Genomic DNA, 21016 nt, shown 5'->3' with positions numbered 1-21016 from the left:
ACCATTCACAGTGGAACTTTTGTCCCACTAAGACATGAAATACTCAGAACTAAGTTTCCACTATGTAATGACTTTACCCTGTTTATATAATAGAATTCTTAGGTTCATTGGTGAATTTCAACTTTTCTACCATCATACTTCCTCCTGCTATGTTTATTCTATGTATGGAAATAAAATCATCATCAGCAGAATACGGGTGAGTGGGAGACTTCACGTCTGTAACTAAACATATATTCTGTATATTACTAAATTATTGGCACAAAACAGTTGAGGGCACTGGCAATATAGGCTGACCAAAATATTTAAAGTCTGCCTTTCATTACCAATTATCAGTTCACACACCGTTATAAATAACCACAGTCCAATCATCTCCATATACTCCCTTTATTACAGAAAATGCTCAATTGTATTTAATTAACCAAAAAATGTAGTGCACCTGGGTGGTTCAGTCAGTTAAGCATCTGACTTGATTTCAGCTCAAGTCATGATCTCATGAGATCAAGCCCTGCCTCAGGCTCTGCACTGGGCATGAAGCCTGCTTAAGATTTCCTCTCTCTCTCCCTCTGCCCCTCTCCCCTCCACAACCCCACTCTCTGGCTCTAAACAAAAACAACAACAACAAAAAAAAGTTATCAGTTAGGATAGGCTAAATTCTAATAGGCTTACTTTGTGCCAGACATTGTGCTAACTGCTTTACACATATTATCTATTGGTTTCTCACAAAGTAATGCATGAAATGTATGCATTTTTCCCTATTTAAGGAAGAAGACACTGAGTAGCAAGGTCCTAAGTGGCAAGTTAGGGACTCAGCCACTAGACTATATATAAAGCTCCCTCAGAGAAGAAACGATATTAGTTTTATCTACCATTACAACCCAGCACCTAGTATAGTGCCTGACACTGAGGAAATATTTAGGGAAGGGAAGGATGGGGAGGGACACTAGATCTGAACCCAGTGCCATGTGTCAGAACTACCTTTAAGATGCTCTCAATAGGGGCGCCTGGGTGGCACAGAGGTTAGGCGTCTGCCTTCGGCTCAGGGCATGATCCCGACATTATGGGATCGAGCCCCACATCAGGCTCCTCCACTATAAGCCTGCTTCTTCCTCTCCCACTCCCCCGGCTGTGTTCCCTCTCTCGCTGTTAAATAAATAAATAAAATCTTAAAAAAAAAAAAAAAGATGCTCTCAATAAATATTTATTCATTTGATCAGATTTTACAAGCCACTAGTTCCTGGCATTCACCAAGCACCAGGCCACAGAGACTTCACTATTGAAATACTAACACTTTGCTTACTAAAGACTTACATGTTTCCTTAGGTTGTATTAAAAGAGAAATAGTAAAAATAAATAAAATATTCAACTAAGAAAAAAATAAATGTAATTTTAAAAATATAAATGTATGAAAGTTTACTTCTAGATTTCTTCATATAAAGAATTTTCATACACAAAGAAGAAAAAATACTTTAAAGTATACTAAATTGAATACAATATTTAACAATTTCAACAATGTTGGAAATGTATCTTAATATCTGAATAAACAATTAGCTTTGTGAACAAGACAAAATACCAAATATGTAAATTTCATACTCTCTTCAAATACTCAATTCATGAAAAAATCTGATTTCAAAAAAATATATCATTGTATTACAAATGTCATGATTTTTGAAATAATAGATTCCTAGTATTTACTATACATATAAATCTGTATTTATGGTTATACTTATCTTTGAGAGTTGATTAAATCAAAGTGATATTTGCCACATAAGTTCTAAATTCTATTACTGGTTCGGACACGTACTAAGATCCTTATTCTGTGCTAGGAAGGTGCAAAACCTGAAAAAACAGAAATCCATACCAAAGAGGTCCTACTCTTACTACAGCAATTACATGAAAACAAAATATTCTCAATTAGTTATTTAAAGCATGTTCCAGAAAGGCAAAAAAATGTTTCCATTCTAAAAAAACATGCAGAATACCTAATACCACACAGTGATATAAAACAAAACTAAATACTGGATCAAATTCCCTATCTATCTTTCCAAAACAGCCACAACCCATGCTGCTGGGTTCTGCTTTATATACAAAAATCTTTAAATACACTTTAAACTCCTTGCTATGTCTTCATCTGTTTCGTCTTACTCATATTGTATGTTCCTTGAGTTCAAAGAAGACATAAGAGTGAAAAATACCTCTTTAAAATAGTTTACAGCAGTGGCTAGGCATTAAAATTAGTAGATTTCAGTAGCTCCGTATAATAGATAGGTAGTTCTATAACAGATTCGTAGATCTATATAAATATAGATGCTGGAGCCCTAAGCTAGACCCAATGGACAAAGTCTTTGGGGATGAAGCCCATGCACCCAAATTTTATAGAGCTCCATGGGCAATTCTCATGTACAGTAAAGGCTAAGAACCACATTTTTTAAAAAGGGTGGTGGCGTCTGTGTGGCTTAGTCGGTGAAGCATCCAAACTCTTGATTTCAGCTCAGGTCCTGACCTCAGGGTCGTGAATTCAAGCCCTGAGTAGGACTCCACGCTGGGCATAAAGTCTACTTAAAAAAAGGGTTAGGGGGCTGGCAAGGGTGGATATACAAACCTGCCTAAAGTAGAAAATGTTAAAGCTGTATAGGACCTTAAAAATCAACTAATCAAGTCATTTTCTAAAGTATGAATCTGAAACTGTGAGAAGTTAAGTAAAACGTCCAAGATCACATAGTTATCAAAGCCAGGAAGAGAACCCACAAGGACTAGCGCAGACTAGCGCCCTTTCAGGCACACAAAGCTGGCTGTTCCACTTAGGAAGGCTATAAAAGTATTAATTCTTGATTCACAAGGAATCAATGTAAGCATTCATATAGTAAATTCTCAGGGAAATGTAAATTTAAAAAAAAACAACAACAAATTACAGTTGGAGGTTAAGGACACCAACCCCCCCCCCCCCGCACAGTCAAAAATCTGCATATAACTTTTGACTCCCCAAAAACTCACCTACTAATAGTCTACAGTTGACTGCAAGCCTTTTAATATAGTCAATTAACACATTTTTTTTAAGATTTTGTTTATTTATTTCACAGAGAGCCAAACAGAGAGGGAATACAAGCAGGGGGAGTGGGAGAGGAAGAAGCAGGCTCCCAGCAGAGGAGCCTGATGCAGGGCTCCCTCCCAGAATGTCAGGATCACGCCCTGAGCCCAAGGCAGACGCTTAACGACTGAGCCACCCAGGCGCCCCAATTAACACATATTTTGTATGCTGTAAGTTTTATATATTGTATTCCTACAATAAAGAAGCTACAAAAAATGTTAAGAAAATCATAAGGAAGACAAAAAACATTTAATGCATTTATCAAAAAAAAAAAAAAATCCACATATTATTGGGCCCATGCAGTTCAAACCTGTGTTGTTCAGGGGTCAACTGTACTTTCTTGAAGCTTAAATACCTACGTTGGAAAGAACAGTGATAAAAGATCTAAAATGGAAAGTTGCTTTGATGTATAAATGAGCTGAATAAAGTGCCCAGAAAAGGTACTAAACAAATGTTACTTCAACACCACATGCCCCCCTTCTATTTAATTCTACATCAAGATATCTCCCCTTAACTCTCAACTCTGCCCACATTTACACTTTCTCCTAATGACTAGCAATGCCTTCTCACCTCTTCTCCTTCATAATGCTTGTAACATTCTTCAAGGCCCAGATGAAGATGTGCTTCCTAAGAAATCTTCTAAACTCGCTTAACCTTACTCTAATTACTTGTTTCTTTCTCTATTATTTAAATTACTTGTACTCTTTCTTTTTATTTTTTTTTTAATGTTTTCTCATTATATTATGTTAGTCACCATACAGTACATCCCCGGTTTCGGATGTAAAGTTCAATGATTCCTTAGTTGCGTATAACACCCAGTGCACAATGCTATACGTGCCCTCCTTACTACCCATCACCGGCCTATCCCATTCCCCCACCCCCCTCCCCTCTGAAGCCCTCAGTTTGTTTCTCAGAGTCCACAGACTCTCATGCTTCACTCCCCCTTCTGATTACCCCCCCTTTCTTTATCCCTTTCTTCTCCTACCGATCTTCCTACTTCTGATGTTCCACAGATGAGAGAAACCATACGATAATTCTCTTTCTCTGCTTGACTTATTTCACTTAGCATTATCTCCTCCCATGCCGTCCATGTTGCAGCAAATGTTGAGAACTCGTTCTTTTTGATAGTTGAGTAATATTCCATTGCATATATGGACCATAACTCCTTAATCCAGTCATCTGTTGAAGGGCATCTCGGTTCCTTCCACGATTTAGCTATTGTGGACAATGCTGCTATGAACATTGGGGTGCATATGGCCCTTCTCTTCACTACGTCTGTATCTTTGGGGTAAATACCCAGTAGTGCAATGGCTGGGTCATAGGGTAGCTCAATTTTTAACTTTTTAAGGGACCTCCAAACTGTTTTCCAGAGTGGCTGTACCAACTTGCATTCCCACCAACAATGTAGGAGGGATCCCCTTTCTCCACAGCCTCTCCAGCAATTGTTGTTTCTTGCCTTGTCAATTTTTGCCATTCTAACTGGCGTAAGGTGGTATCTTAGTGTGGTTTTGATTTGAATTTCCCTGATGGCTAATGATTTTGAACATTTTTTCATGTGTCTGTTAGCCATTTGTATGTCTTCATTGGAAAAGTGTCTGTTCATATCTTCTGCCCATTTTATGATTTGTTTATTTGTTTCTCGTGTATTGAGTTTGAGAAGTTCTTTATAGATCTTGGACACCAGTCTTTTATCTGTAGTATCATTTGCAAATACATTCTCCCATTTCGTGGGCTGCCTCTTAGTTTTTTTGACTGTTTCCTTGGCTGTGCAGAAGCTTTTTATCTTGATGAAGTCCCACAAGTTCATTTTATCTTTTGTTTCTCTTGCCTTTGGAGATGTGTCATGAAAAAGGTTGCTTTGGCCAATGTCGTAGAGGTTGCTGCCTATGTTCTTCTCTAGGATTTTGATGGATTCCTGTCTCACATCGAGGTCTTTCATCCATTTGGAGTTTATCTTTGTGTATGGTGTGAGAGATTGGTCAAGTTTCATTCTTTTGCATGTAGCTGACCAATTTTCCCAGCACCATTTATTGAAGAGACTGTCTTTTTTCCACCAGATGTTTTTTCCTGCTTTATCAAAGATTAATTGCCCAAAGAGCCGAGGGTCCATTTCTGGGTTCTCTATTCTGTTCCATTGGTCTATGTGTCTGTTTTTGTGCCAGTACCATGCTGTATGGTGATCACAGCTTTGTAGTACAGCTCGAAATCTGGCATTGTGATGCCCCCAGCTTTGTTTTTCCTTTTCAGCAGTTCCTTGGAGACTCGGGGCCTTTTCTGGTTCCATACAAATTTAAGGACTATTTGTTCCAGTTCTTTGAAAAATGTCCTCGGTATTTTGATCGGGATAGCAGTGAAAGTGTAGATTGCTCTGGGTAGCATGGACATTTTAGCTATGTCAATTCTTCCGATCCATGAGCATGGAATATTTTTCCATGTTTTTGTGTCTTCCTCAATGTCTTTCAAGAGTGATTTATAGTTTCTAAAATATAGGTCCTTTACGTCTCTGGTTAAGTTAATTCCAAGGTAACGTATGGTTTTTGGTGTTATTGTAAGTGGGATGGATTCCCTAATTTCTCTTTCTTCAGTCTCATTATTCGTGTATAGAAATGCAACTGATTTCTGAGCATTGATTTTGTATCCCGCCACATTACTGAATTGCTCTATAACTTCTAGTAGTTTGGGAGTGGATTCTTTTGGGTTTTCCATATAAAGTATCGTGTCATCTGGGAAGAGAGACATTTTGACTTCTTCTTTGCCGATTTGGATACCTTTTATCCCTTTTTGTTGTCTGATTGCTGTTGCAAGGACTTCTAGTGCTATGTTGAATAATAGTGGCGAGAGTGCTCATCCTTGTCATGTTCCTGATCTTAAGGGAAAGGCTTCCAGCTTTTCCCCGTTGAGAATGATATTTGCTGTAGGCTTTTCATAGATGGTTTTTATGAGATTGAGGAATGTACCCTCTATTCCTACACTCTGAAGGGTTTTAATCAGGAAAGGATGCTGTATTTTGTCAAATGCTTCTTCTGTATCTATTGAAAGGATCATATGATTTTTGGCTTTTTTCTTGTTGATAAAATGTATGACACTGATAAATTTGCAAATGTTGAACCACCCTTGCATCCCAGGGATGAATCCCACTTGGTCATGATGGATAATGATAATCCTGTTAATGTACTGTTGGATTCTATTAGCAAGGATCTTGTTGAGAATTTTGGCGTCCATATTCATTAGGGAAATCGGTCTGTAATTCTCCTTTTTGATGGGGTCTTTGCCTGGTTTGGGGATCAAGGTAATATTGGCCTCACAGAAAGAGTTTGGTAGCTTTTCTTCTGTTTCTATTTTTTAAAACAGCTTTAGAAGAGTAGGTATTATTTCTTCTTTGAATGTTTGGTAGACTTCCCTGGGAAAACCATCAGGCCCTGGCGTTTTGTTTTTTGGAAGGTTGTTTATCACTGACTCAAATTCTTCATAATTAATTGGCCTGTTTAAAAAATCAATTTCTTCCTGTTTCAGTATTGGTAATTTATAGGTTTCCAGGAAGGCCTCCATCTCTTCCAGATTGCTTAATTTATTGGCATAAAGCTGTTGATAAAAGTTTCTAATAATCCTTCCAATTTCATTGGTGTTGGTTGTGACCTCTCCTTTTTCATTCATAATTTTATTAATTTGGGTCCTTTCTCTATTCTTTTGGATAAGTCTTGCCAGCGGTCTGTCAATTTTATTGATTCTTTCAAAGAACCAGCTTCTACTTCTGTTGATCTGCTCTGCTGTACTCCTGGTTTCTAATTCATTGATCTCTTCTCTAATCTTGGTCAACTGCTTCCTCGTAAGTGGATTAGGCCTGTCCCTCTGTTGCTGTCCCAGCTTCTTGAGGTGAGAATATAAAAACTGCATTTTAGATGTTTCTATTCTTTGGAGTGAGGCTTGGATGGCTATGTATTTCCCCCTTAGGACTGCCTTTGCAGTATCCCATAGGTTTTGGACCATTGTGTTTTCATTCTCGTTGGTCTCCATAAATTGTTTAAGTTGATTTTTGATTTCCTGGTTTCTCGAGTCATTCCTGAGCAGGATGGTTCTTAGTCTCCAAGTGTTTGAGTTTCTTCCAAATTTTTCCTTTTGGTTGTTCTCTGGCGGCTTTCCCTGGCGGTTTGCTGTGTTTCCTCTGAGAGTCAGAGCAGCAGTGGCCGAGTCTCAGCCTCTGTCTCAGAACAGAGGGATCGCAGACCGTTCTCCACTGATGTTCTGGCCACTTTAACTCTGTTACTGTTGGTGCTGTTCAACCCTGCAGCGTCCAGGGATGTGCGCCCCACACCTGGCGTCCCAGCCCTCACTTCCAGGACCGGCGCCTCTCTGTCTTTTGTGTTTCTAACACCGCCAGCTGCCAGCCACCCCCATGCGCTCCCGGAGCTCCCGGTCTCAGTCTGGTTCCAGTGAGCACACCGGAGCTCCGTTTCCAGTCTGGTCGCGCGCGTTTCCCGGCTCACGGTCTCAGTCTGCTCTCTCGCGGGTGCTGGTCCGCGAGTCCGCCCGCTCCCCCGTGCAGGTGGCTACAGCTTCCCGGCGCCTGAACGGGCGGCTCCCTCGCCCTTCCGTTTATCTTCTGATATCTGTGCGCGGTTTCACGGCTCCCCACTTCGTACCTCAATACTCAGCGCTGGAGATGTTCATTTGTAGAGATACAGATGTATCTTCCTGCGTCTCAGGCGGATTCCATGGATGTTCAGGCTGGTTTGGTACCTATCCAACTCGACTCAGGGGACCGGCTGAAAAAGGGGTCCCCTACTCCTCCGCCATCTTAACTCCTCCAAATTACTTGTACTCTTAAACCATATACTTCTTTATAACTTCTTTCGAAGGTATGTAATTGTAATTACTTTCTAGTTGCTTTGTATGTTTTTATTTTCTTGCATAATTAGAACATAAGTTTACTAATGGATTAGAATATAAGCTCCCCAAAGGCAGGGATATTGGTTTGTTTTGCTCACCGATGAATCACAGACACCTAAAACAATGCTGGAAATATAGAAGCTGCTTAATAAATACTTGCTGAATGAATGGGAAAGGATTATTTCTCCTTCCCTTCTTCTACCCAAAATTCCAAATGTAACGCTAAAGACACAGATACGAAAACTTAAACCTTTTGAAAAACATGAAAATACATACGCTTGACATTTTAGAAATTCATAAAAATTTTTAAAAATTGGGGCACCTGCATGGCTCAGTCCATTGAGTGTCAGACTCGTCGGCTCAGGTCATGATCTTAGGGTCTTGGAATCGAGCCACGAGGTAATAATCTTAGAGTCTTGGAATCAAGCCCCGAGTCAGGCTCTGCACTCAGTGGGAAGTCTGCTTCTCTCTCTCTCTCTCCCTCTCCCCCTCCCCGTACTCTTGCACTCTCTCTCTCTCAAATAAATAAATCTTTTTTAAAAATTTTTAAATTAATTGAACTATAACAGATGAATAAACTCATTGGCTATAGGAAGTCATTTAGCTTCTTTATTACACACTCCCAGTGATTCTTTGTTATCACTCTAAGAACTGAATATATAGTGTCAGCTGATAAACAGAAGGTAAAGGATTAAATTAAGACACAGAGTTTGAAGTCCTACCTTCCTAAGGTTAAGAATTTCTAAACTTTGTTCTATCTCAAAACTTTGAATTAAGAATAATCTAATGAAAAAACACCAATTCCTGGCTTATTTGGGTCTTAAATTATGTAAAAGAACAGAATTTTTTAAAATACATAAATTTAAGAGAATAGCTCTTTCAAAAAAATACTTGTTTCACCCTACAGAGTATAAAACACTAGGAAGATGAAAACAGGATTACATCTTTCCTGAAGAAGTTACAAAAGTATGGTTTTTGAGACAAGCACATGTAACATTTACTGATAAAGATAATTTTTCAAGTTATTCCCCCAATAAACACATTTAAAAAAATTCTACCCAAAAAAACTGCTTCCTAGCCTATGTAATTTAATCAAGACACAAAAGATCCAGCCCACATATAAGACTATATAAAGAAAATATCAACATGGTTAGACTTTACTGACTAAACAGAACTGTGGACTGTCAGTATTTTTTTCCATTAATTTTAAGTCAGATATTTCTCTACACATAGGAAGGGAGAACAGTGATAATCAGAATGTGTAAAAAATATCGTGGCTGATTACATAACCTTAGAGGTCTTAGGTACTCTGCTACTTTTCAACTGTCAAGCTACAGGATAACTGAACAATTAGAAAACTCTAGGGGCTCCTGGGTGGCACAGCGGTTAAGCGTCTGCCTTCGGCTCAGGGCGTGATCCCGGCGTTCTGGGATCGAGCCCCACATCAGGCTCCTCCGCTATGAGCCTGCTTCTTCCTCTCCCACTCCCCCTGCTTGTGTTCCCTCTCTCGCTGGCTGTCTCTATCTCTGTCAAATAAATAAAAAAAATCTTTAAAAAAAAAAAAAAGAAAACTCTAAGTAAGTGAATTACATTGAGGGAGATTATACTGTATACTGGAATGAATGGGCGTTAGAGTCACACTGGCGCTCAAATCCAGCTCTCCCATTTCCTAGCTGTTTGAACACAGACAAAATGTTTAAACCCTCTGAGCCTCATTTTACCTATAAAATGAGCATAATAACTTCTCCCTTGCAGAATTATGGTGAAGATTTAAAAAAGATAATGTGTCATTCCTTTGCTTAAATCCTCCAATGATTCACCATAACTTATAAAGTCAGTTTCAAACCCCTTCGAAAACGATCTTCTTATTTTCTGAAAGAGGAACCATGTTTTCTGGTCTCAACATTTCTTAAAACACCCAAGTAGAAATGCCCAATGACTAGACAAAGTGTAGGCTTAGAGTCAGAACACAGGGAAGGTTAGACAAGCAAAGTTCAGTGTCATTGTGCAGCCAGACAATAACTTATTCAAAGACTGATCTTTTTGTGATTTGGATATACCAGTCTTTATCCTTCCTACTTGATTGCATTGTCATGGAGTTACTTCTTAATCTCTGCTTAACAGAAAATTTCACAGAATTGAGCTAGAACAATTTTTTAAGTGCCCTAGGACAAGTAAACTGCTTACCCCTCGCCTCCCTTAGCATTTCATAAATTTTCCAATATGATAAATATGGTTATTTCAGCTTCTGTTTAAATAATCCATTAAATTGTTAATCTTTTAGCTTTTCTCCTATTCCCAAATGAATTCTCTATTGTTGCCCTGATACTAAAATTTAGCACATTCCAAGTGGAATCTGGACTCTAGTTACTTCTAGACTCAATATAACTAAGCATTTTCTACTCTCTGCCACCAGATTTTTTTCCCAGGTATTTGTGCAATTGTTTCTTCAACCGGAGAGTAAGCACCTCTAAAGGCAAGAATGATGTTATATCCTCTATTTCCACAGCACTTAGACCAGCAGCTCCAAAAATCTATGCTACTTGTATACACACATATTTAATAATATCTTTGTTTTGCTTTGTCTTAATTTTCTATTTTCCAAGTCAAATAATTAAATTAAAACTATTTTGTAGCCCATCCTAACTACAATTTACTGAATACTTACATGTTACTGTACTTTTTAAACTACAAAATATTATATTTTATCGACTCTAACATATCAGACTTATAAGAAATCTCACAATTGAAGAGATATTAAAACATGAAAAATAGTAAATGGTAACTATAAGGTATCACTGATTAGAAGACACATACCATTTTCAGAGATCTTAAAATGTAAAAGAAAAAAGACATGCATCCTACAGTTTTAACCTCATTTAAGAAACCGAAAGTCAGAGAGTGCTAAAAAACTCTGTCCAAGGCGAGCCTGGGTGGCTCAGTAGGTTGGGCTTTAGCTCAGGTCATCATCTCAGGATCCTGGGATCAAGCACCACATCTGGCTCCCTGCTCAGCAGGGAGTCTGCTTCTCCTTCTCCCTCTGCCCACCCCGCAGCTTGACCGCACATGCTCTCTCTCGCTCCCTCTCTCCAATAAATAAATAAACAAAAATCTTTAAAAAAATACTTGTCTAACATTAATACCTCTTAATGAGGTTAGTAACCTGTGGTAATCCCCAGTAACAGGGAGGAAGAAATGGATCAAAAGCCAGCTGCTTTAACTACTTCCTCTCCATTATATGAAATACGTACATATTCAATATGTGTTGATATGCTCAAAAGATTACTTTTAAAACTATCCTGCATACATTTCCCCAACCTTCGTACAACAGAAGATAACGTTCAGAGATATATTGCCCCCCCAAAAGAAAAGACACAGTAATTACTAAAATCTGAAATTCATTTTGACATATTCTAAGCAGACAAATATGTCTGACTTTATTAGTGGGATTTTTTTTTCCTCAAAATAGCACCACATACTGCAGTTTGTTGAGAATACAAAGAGATCACTTAAGTTTTTTTCATGGATAAAATATATATTACAAGTTAATACCAGAGTGCCTTGCCAATATACAATTCAACATTTAAAAGTATATGATTTCCAAATGATTGTACATTTTCACCCAACAAGGAGATATATTGATCAATAAAATTTATAATCATACAATAATACAATTTCAGTTAACTCCTCAGATAGTCACTTCTATTAAATATTTAGGTTACTGAATTATAAGTACTACATTAAATAGCACAGAATTTAATTCTAGAATAAGGAACACTATATTTTATCCTTAAGTATTTGCTAGTAGAATAGAAAAGGACACGGCAACGTGACATAATGTTCAACACCAACCTAAGTATGTCTTAGTGAGAAAGTGAATTAAGAAAAGGCAGACAGAGTAGTAATCAGGCTGGTAATAATTCTGGAATGAAAATTTATTTCAGTAGTAGCATTTTTCTAAGAATTGGTAGGAGCATTTAGAAAAGTGAAAACTTTGAATCTGTCTCTTAACTGAGCCTCAACTATAAAACAGACTAAATTCCATTTCTCCTACCTTCTCTCTCTTGTTTCTCTCTGTGATAAATCTCAACATTATAAATTATTTTATCCTAAGAAAGAAATATCAGATCTGTAGAACATAAAATATTTGAAAGGAAAAAGTACAGGACTATTTTCACTAAAAAAATATATATTTGCAGATGTTATTATTAAGTAAACTGTCATCTTCTTTTAAGAGTAAAAGCAATTGATAACCAAATATGAAAAGATTTAGCAATTTGCTTTCAACCCAAGACCTGGTTCCAATACGACTGAACTAAAATATAAAATAGATTTGTACATCAGATTTACTCAGTATTATGTACAGCACTGTGTTTCTCAATTTGTTATGTAAAGTATCACAAAATTCACATTTTTTGTTTTAAAAACAGCATACTATGAAATAAATAATATGTCAAAATTCTCATCTTACCTCGCCATTTCTTAACGTTGTGATGGTTCCTCTTGCTACTGCCATTCTAAATAGTGTTTCTGTGGCCTGTGAATTTAAAGAAGCAAAAATATATCATTTATAATCTGTACTCAACTGTATACCCCCTCCAAACTGTGAAAAACATTCATTACTATTACATTTCCAGCAACTGCTAGAGAAGCATCAATAAGTCACAATAAGACCTATGTGATCTAAATTATAGTTCAGAAATATCATTTCAGAACCTTTTAATAATATTAGAGAGCTCGGGCACCTGGGTGGCTCAGTGAGTTAAGCACCTGCCTTCCGCTCAGGTCACGATCCCAGGGTCCTGGGACTGAGCCCCCCATGGGGCTCCCTGCTCAGCGGGGAGCCTGTTTCTCCCTCTCCCTCTGCTCATCCCCCCTGCTCATGCTCTCTCTGCCTCTCTGTCTCAAATAAATAAATAAAAATCTTTAAAAAATAATAATAACATTAAAGAGCTCAAACAGAATTGTTTCAAAGGTTATTTTGATCTGCTGGTATTCATCCATGTCTACATAGTTTCAAATTAGTACACTTAGATAAGTTTAAACCTTGGTTTGATTAACAAAGATTAAGTAAAAAGCTAGTACTTGGATTCAATTCAGAAATTATCATTTATTCTGAATTTTAGTTTCCATTTAAGTTCAGTTCAAATCACTTGACTGCTACTGAAATACTGACAGAAGATGAAGTAATTCAATGACTCCATATATAAAGTAACACCCAAACGGAGTTATTGCTTTCTATATACTAACAATGAACAATCCTAAAAGGAAACTAACAATTCTAAATAAGCTTAATCAACAAAGCAAAAGACTTATTTGTTCACTGAAAACAACACACACTGCTAAAAGCATTTACAGAGCACATAAATAAATGGAACGGCATCCTGTGTTCATGAACTGGAAGACAATTGTTAAGAAGTCAAAACCACCAAAAATGATCTATAGGATCAATGTAATCCTACCAAAATCCCAATGACTTTTTTTTACAGAAATACAAAAATCCATTCTAAAATTCATACAGAGATAGGGAGTTAAGACGGCAGAGGAGTAGGGGTCCCCTTTTTTTGCTGGTCCCCTGAGTCAAGCTGGATAGGTACCAGACCATCCTGAACATCCACGGAATCGGCCTGAGATGCAGGAAGATATATCTGGATCTCTACAAAGGAACATCTCCAGCAATGAGAATTGAGGGACAAAGCGGGGAGCCGTGGAGCCGCACAAAGATATCGGAAGATAAACGGAAGGGGGAGGGAACTGCCCGTTCGGGTGCCGGGAAGCAGTAGCCACCTGCAATGGGGAGCAGGCATACTCACGGACTGGCACCCGCAAGAGAGCAGACTGAGACCGTGAGCCGGGAAACGCGAGCAACCACTCTGAAAACTGGACCTCCAGAGCGCGCGTGAACCACACTGAAACGGAGTTCCGGAGTGCGCGGGGGCAGCTGGTGGTGTTAGAAACACAAAGGACAGAGACGTGCTGGCCCTGGAAGTGAGGGCTGGGACATCGCTGTGGGGCGCACATCCCAGGACGCTGCAGGGTTGAGCAACACCAACAGAAACAGAGTTAAAAAGTGGCCAGAACACCAGTGGAGAGCGGTCTGCAATCCCTCTGTTCTGAGACAGACGCTGAGATTCAGCCACTGCTGCTCTGATTCTCAGAAGAGGCACAGCAAACAGCCAGGGAAAGCCGCTAGAGAACAAAACCCTGGAAATACGGTTCACAGTGGCCCATCCCCAACCCCACCGCCCCGCAGGGGACATAGAGACTCTACCCAAACAGGGTTGCAGCAGGCCCCTCCCCCAGAAGGTAGGCTGAAAAATCAAGAAGCCCACGTCCCTAAGGTCCCTATAAAACAAGTGCGCACTGCCTGGGTCCTGGTCTATAATTTGGGCTCTGGACAACCCCGCAACCTCTCCTCATCAAATGACGAGAAGGAGAAATTCCCCCCAGCAAAGGAAAGACAATGAGTCTGTGGCCTCTGCCACAGAATTAATGCAAATGGATATAACCAAATTATTAGAAATGGAGTTCAGAGTAACAGTGGTCAAGATGATGTGTAGACTTAAAAAAAGTATTAACGAAAATGTTAATGAGAATATAGAATCTCTAAGGGCGGAAATGAGAGCGAATCTGGCAGAAATTAAAAATTCTATGAATCAAATGCAGTCAAAACTAGATGCTCTGATGGTCAGGGTGAATGAGGCAGAAGAACGTATCGGTGAATTGGAGGATGGGTTAGTAGAACAGAAAGCTAAAACAGAAACTTGGCTCAAAAAAATCCAATCTCAAGAACGTAGGTTATGGGAGATTACTGACTCAATGAAACGTTCCAATGTCAGAATCATCGGCATCCTCAAGGGGGTGGAGAAAAACAGAGGTCTAGAAGAGATATTTGAACAAACTGAGCTGAAAACTTCCCTAATCTAGCAAGGGAAACAAACATTCATGTCCAAGGACCCCTCCCAAGCTCAACCACGACCAACCTACACCACGTCACGTCATAGTGCAATTCGCAAATACTAGATCCAAGGATACAGTATTGAAAGCGGCCAGGGCAAAGAAATTTCTCATGTACCAAGGCAAAGGTATCAGAATTATGTCAGACCTGTCTACACAGACCTGGAATGAGAGAAAGGGCCGGGGGGGGGGTGCATTTTTAAAGCTCGTTCAGAGAAAAACATGCAGCCAAGGATCCTTTATCCAGCAAGGCTGTCATTCAGAATTGATGGACAGATAAAGACCTTCCAGAATCGCCAGTCACTGACAATTTCGTAACCACGAAACCAGCCCTGCAGGAGATATTAAGGGGGGTTCTATAAAAGTAAAAAGGCCCCAAGAGTGATACAGAACAGAAAGTCACAATCTATAGAAACAAAGACTTTACAGGCAACATGGCATCATTAAAATCATATCTCTCAAAAATCAGTCTCAATGTAAATGGCCTAAATGCTCCCATAATGCCACAGGGTTGCAGATTGGATAAAAAGACATGACCCATCCATTTGCTGTCTACAAGAGACTCATTCTGAACCTAAAGATACATTCAGACTGAAAGTAAAGGGATGGAATACCATCTTTCACGCCAGTGGACCTCAAAAGAAAGCTGGGGTAGCAATTCTCATATCAGACAGATTGGATTTTAAACTAAAGACTACACTTAGAGACACAGAAGGGCACTAAATTATTCTTAAAGGATGTATCCAACAAGTGGATATGACAATTATAAATACATATGCCCCCAACAGGGGAGCAGCAAGATACACAAGCCAACTCTTAACCACAATAAAGAGAAATATAGATAAAAATACGTCAATAGTACGAGACCTCAACACTCCACTATCAGCAATACTCGATCACCTACGCAAGAAATCAGCAAAGAAACAAGAGCTTTGAATGCCATACTCGACGATCTGGACCTCATAGATATATATAGAACACTACACCCCAGAACCAAAGAATACTCTTTCTATTCTAATGCCCATGGAACATTCTCAAGAATAGACCATGTTCTGGGTCACAAAACAGGTCTCAACCGATACCAAAAGACGGAAATTATTCCCTGCATATTCTCAGACCACAATGCTCTGAAATTGGAACTCAACCCCAAGGAAAAATTTGGAAGAAACTCAAACACTTGGAGACTAAGAACCATCCTACTCAAGAATGATTCGATATACCAGGAAATCAAAAATCAATTTAAACAATTTATGGAGACCAACGAGAATGAAAACACAACGGTCCAAAACCTATGGGATACTGCAAAGGCAGTCCTAAGGGGGAAATACATAGCCATCCAAGCCTCACTCCAAAGAATAGAAACATCTAAAATGCAGTTTTTATATTCTCACCTCAAGAAGCTGGGACAGCAACAGAGGGACAGGCCTAATCCACTTACGAGGAAGCAGTTGACCAAGATTAGAGAAGAGATCAATGAATTAGAAACCAGGAGTACAGCAGAGCAGATCAACAGAAGTAGAAGCTGGTTCTTTGAAAGAATCAATAAAATTGACAGACCGCTGGCAAGACTTATCCAAAAGAATAGAGAAAGGACCCAAATTAATAAAATTATGAATGAAAAAGGAGAGGTCACAACCAACACCAATGAAATTGGAAGGATTATTAGAAACTTTTATCAACAGCTTTATGCCAATAAATTAAGCAATCTGGAAGAGATGGAGGCCTTCCTGGAAACCTATAAATTACCAATACTGAAACAGGAAGAAATTGATTTTTTAAACAGGCCAATTAATTATGAAGAATTTGAGTCAGTGATAAACAACCTTCCAAAAAACAAAACGCCAGGGCCTGATGGTTTTCCCAGGGAAGTCTACCAAACATTCAAAGAAGAAATAATACCTACTCTTCTAAAGCTGTTTTAAAAAATAGAAACAGAAGAAAAGCTACCAAACTCTTTCTGTGAGGCCAATATTACCTTGATCCCCAAACCAGGCAAAGACCCCATCAAAAAGGAGAATTACAGACCGATTTCCCTAATGAATATGGACGCCAAAATTCTCAACAAGATCCTTGCTAATAGAATCCAACAGTACATTAACAGGACTATCATTATCCATCATGACCAAGTGGGATTCATCCCTGGGATGCAAGGGTGGTTCAACATTTGCAAATTTATCAGTGTCATACATTTTATCAACAAGAAAAAAGCCAAAAATCATATGATCCTTTCAATAGATACAGAAGAAGCATTTGACAAAATACAGCATCCTTTCCTGATTAAAACCCTTCAGAGTGTAGGAATAGAGGGTACATTCCTCAATCTCATAAAAACCATCTATGAAAAGCCTACAGCAAATATCATTCTCAACGGGGAAAAGCTGGAAGCCTTTCCCTTAAGATCAGGAACATGACAAGGATGAGCACTCTCGCCACTATTATTCAACATAGCACTAGAAGTCCTTGCAACAGCAATCAGACAACAAAAAGGGATAAAAGGTATCCAAATCGGCAAAGAAGAAGTCAAAATGTCTCTCTTCCCAGATGACACGATACTTTATATGGAAAACCCAAAAGAATCCACTCCCAAACTACTAGAAGTTATAGAGCAATTCAGTAATGTGGCGGGATACAAAATCAATGCTCAGAAATCAGTTGCATTTCTATACACGAATAATGAGACTGAAGAAAGAGAAATTAGGGAATCCATCCCACTTACAATAACACCAAAAACCATACGTTACCTTGGAATTAACTTAACCAGAGACGTAAAGGACCTATATTTTAGAAACTATAAATCACTCTTGAAAGACATTGAGGAAGACACAAAAACATGGAAAAATATTCCATGCTCATGGATCGGAAGAATTGACATAGCTAAAATGTCCATGCTACCCAGAGCAATCTACACTTTCACTGCTATCCCGATCAAAATACCGAGGACATTTTTCAAAGAACTGGAACAAATAGTCCTTAAATTTGTATGGAACCAGAAAAGGCCCCGAGTCTCCAAGGAACTGCTGAAAAGGAAAAACAAAGCTGGGGGCATCACAATGCCAGATTTCGAGCTGTACTACAAAGCTGTGATCACCATACAGCATGGTACTGGCACAAAAACAGACACATAGACCAATGGAACAGAATAGAGAACCCAGAAATGGACCCTCGGCTCTTTGGGCAATTAATCTTTGATAAAGCAGGAAAAAACATCTGGTGGAAAAAAGACAGTCTCTTCAATAAATGGTGCTGGGAAAATTGGTCAGCTACATGCAAAAGAATGAAACTTGACCAATCTCTCACACCATACACAAAGATAAACTCCAAATGGATGAAAGACCTCGATGTGAGACAGGAATCCATCAAAATCCTAGAGAAGAACATAGGCAGCAACCTCTACGACATTGGCCAAAGCAACCTTTTTCATGACACATCTCCAAAGGCAAGAGAAACAAAAGATAAAATGAACTTGTGGGACTTCATCAAGATAAAAAGCTTCTGCACAGCCAAGGAAACAGTCAAAAAAACTAAGAGGCAGCCCACGAAATGGGAGAATGTATTTGCAAATGATACTACAGATAAAAGACTGGTGTCCAAGATCTATAAAGAACTTCTCAAACTCAATACACGAGAAACAAATAAACAAATCATAAAATGGGCAGAAGATATGAACAGACACTTTTCCAATGAAGACATACAAATGGCTAACAGACACATGAAAAAATGTTCAAAATCATTAGCCATCAGGGAAATTCAAATCAAAACCACACTAAGATACCACCTTACGCCAGTTAGAATGGCAAAAATTGACAAGGCAAGAAACAACAATTGCTGGAGAGGCTGTGGAGAAAGGGGATCCCTCCTACATTGTTGGTGGGAATGCAAGTTGGTACAGCCACTCTGGAAAACAGTTTGGAGGTCCCTTAAAAAGTTAAAAATTGAGCTACCCTATGACCCAGCCATTGCACTACTGGGTATTTACCCCAAAGATACAGACGTAGTGAAGAGAAGGGCCATATGCACCCCAATGTTCATAGCAGCATTGTCCACAATAGCTAAATCGTGGAAGGAGCCGAGATGCCCTTCAACAGATGACTGGATTAAGGAGTTATGGTCCATATATGCAATGGAATATTACTCAGCTATCAAAAAGAATGACTTCTCAACATTTGCTGCAACATGGACGGCATGGGAGGAGATAATGCTAAGTGAAATAAGTCAAGCAGAGAAAGAGAATTATCATATGGTTTCTCTCATCTATGGAATATAAGAACTAGGAAGATCGGTAGAAGAAGGGGATAAAGAAAGGGGGGTAATCAGAAGGGGGAATGAAGCATGAGTGACTATGGACTATGAGAAACAAACTGAGGGCTTCAGAGGGGAGGGGGGTGGGGGAATGGGATAAACTGGTGATGGGTAGTAAGGAGGGCACGTATAGCATTGTGCACTGGGTGTTATACGCAACTAATGAATCATTGAACTTTACATCAAAAAAGTATAAATAAAAATAAAATAAAATTTAAAAAAATAAAATAAAATTCATACAGAACCCAAAGGAGTCCATATAACCAAAACAATAATCGAATAAGAAGAACAAAGTTAAAGTACTCACACTTCCTGATTTCAAAACTTATTTCAAAGCTATGGTAATCAGTGTGGTACTGTCATAGACAAACATACAGGTCAATGAAATAGAATAGAGAGCTCAAAAATAAACCTTTGCATACATCGCCAATGACACTCAATAAGGGTACCAAAACCACTCAAAGGGGGAAAGAACAATTTTTTAAAGAAAATATCCACATGCAAAAGAATGAAGTTGGACCCTTACCTTATACCACATACAAAAATTAACTCAAAATGAACTAACGCCTAAATATAAGAGCTAAAACTATAAAACTCTTAGATTCAGTGTCTGGTGAGGACCTATTTCCTGGTTCCTGGATGGCTGGAAGCAAAGAGAAGCAAGCTCTTTCTCTACTCTCATAAGGGCACTAATCCCATTGGTGAAGGCTCCTTATCTAATCTGAATTACCTCCCACTGAGGGGTAGGGTTTTAACATGAATTTGGGGGTGACAAAAACATTCAGTCCATGAAAAGGTATTCCAATCAGATGGGGCAAGAAATACAAAGGCCAGTAGGTGAGCTCATGCTTGGCATGGACAAAGATGAGTGAGATAGCCAATGAGGCCAAAAGAAAAAGGTTTCATGAGAGTATGGTTAGGAAAAGAGAGGATGCAAGTTCATCTGTTCAATACGTGCTTCTAATTTTTAACCTGGCACAAGAGGAATGCATTTCCAACTTCGCTAATAGAAAATAGAATTCAAAGGATGCTCTACAAAACATAAATTTTAAAGAATTAGTAATCCAAAAAAAAAAAAAAAAGAACAACAGAAAAAGGCAATCCTAAATTTAAAAACTGAATGCACATCTAAAGAAATCCGAAGGGTGGGAGGATCAGAAACTGGAGGAAACTGGAATAAAACTGATGTATGGGGGCACCTGGGTGGCTCAGTCATTAAGTATCTGCCTTCGGCTCAGGGCGTGATCCCGGAGTCCTGGGATCAAGCCCCACATTGGGCTCCTCCTCTGGGAGCCTGCTTCTTCCTCTCCCACTCCCCCTGCCTATGTTCCCTCTCTCACTGGCTGTCTCCCTCTCTGTCAAATAAATAAATAAAATCTTGAAAAAAAAAAAAACTGATGTATGTATATGAACTTAGTGTGACTGGTGTAATATAAACGGCTGTGTAAACATGTTAATTTAGATATAAGGAAGTAAATAACAGAAGAAATACGTAAAAGGTTGCAAGTGGTTGCCTCGGGGTTGTGGAAATCAGGCATCAGAAGAGGTGAAGAAGAGTGCTGCTCTTTTTCCATTAGCTTCACAGCACGCTATTTCACTGTTTACACTACATAGACATCCTTGATCAAAACTTCTTTTTAACTTTTTATGGTTGATTTTAAGTAAATCAAGAGAGTCCAATTTTCCAAAGAGGTCAAATACTTTACAATTTCAATCGAGTGATGCCTACAAGAATCAAAGTCGGCGACTGAATAAAAGGATATAAAGTCAAACAATGCACGCAAACTC

The 21016-nt window shown here is 38.8% G+C and overlaps 1 protein-coding gene across 2 annotated transcripts in view; it reads right to left on the bottom strand.

The window, feature by feature from the left end:
• The window catches only part of TMEM135 (transmembrane protein 135), a 248623-nt gene that overhangs the window by 144081 nt on the left and 83526 nt on the right, over positions 1–21016 (bottom strand). For both annotated transcript variants that reach the window (XM_045815551.2, XM_045815552.2), the window contains one exon: positions 12444–12509. In XM_045815551.2, the coding sequence (XP_045671507.1) occupies positions 12444–12509 (66 nt within the window). The remainder of the gene's footprint in view (positions 1–12443; positions 12510–21016) is intronic.

The sequence above is a fragment of the Ursus americanus genome, chromosome 16 (genome assembly GCF_024610735.1).
Source record: "Ursus americanus isolate L20-20 chromosome 16, mUrsAme1.1.p, whole genome shotgun sequence".
NCBI lineage: Eukaryota > Metazoa > Chordata > Mammalia > Carnivora > Ursidae > Ursus > Ursus americanus.
This window is presented reverse-complemented; position numbering and strand designations above follow the sequence as displayed.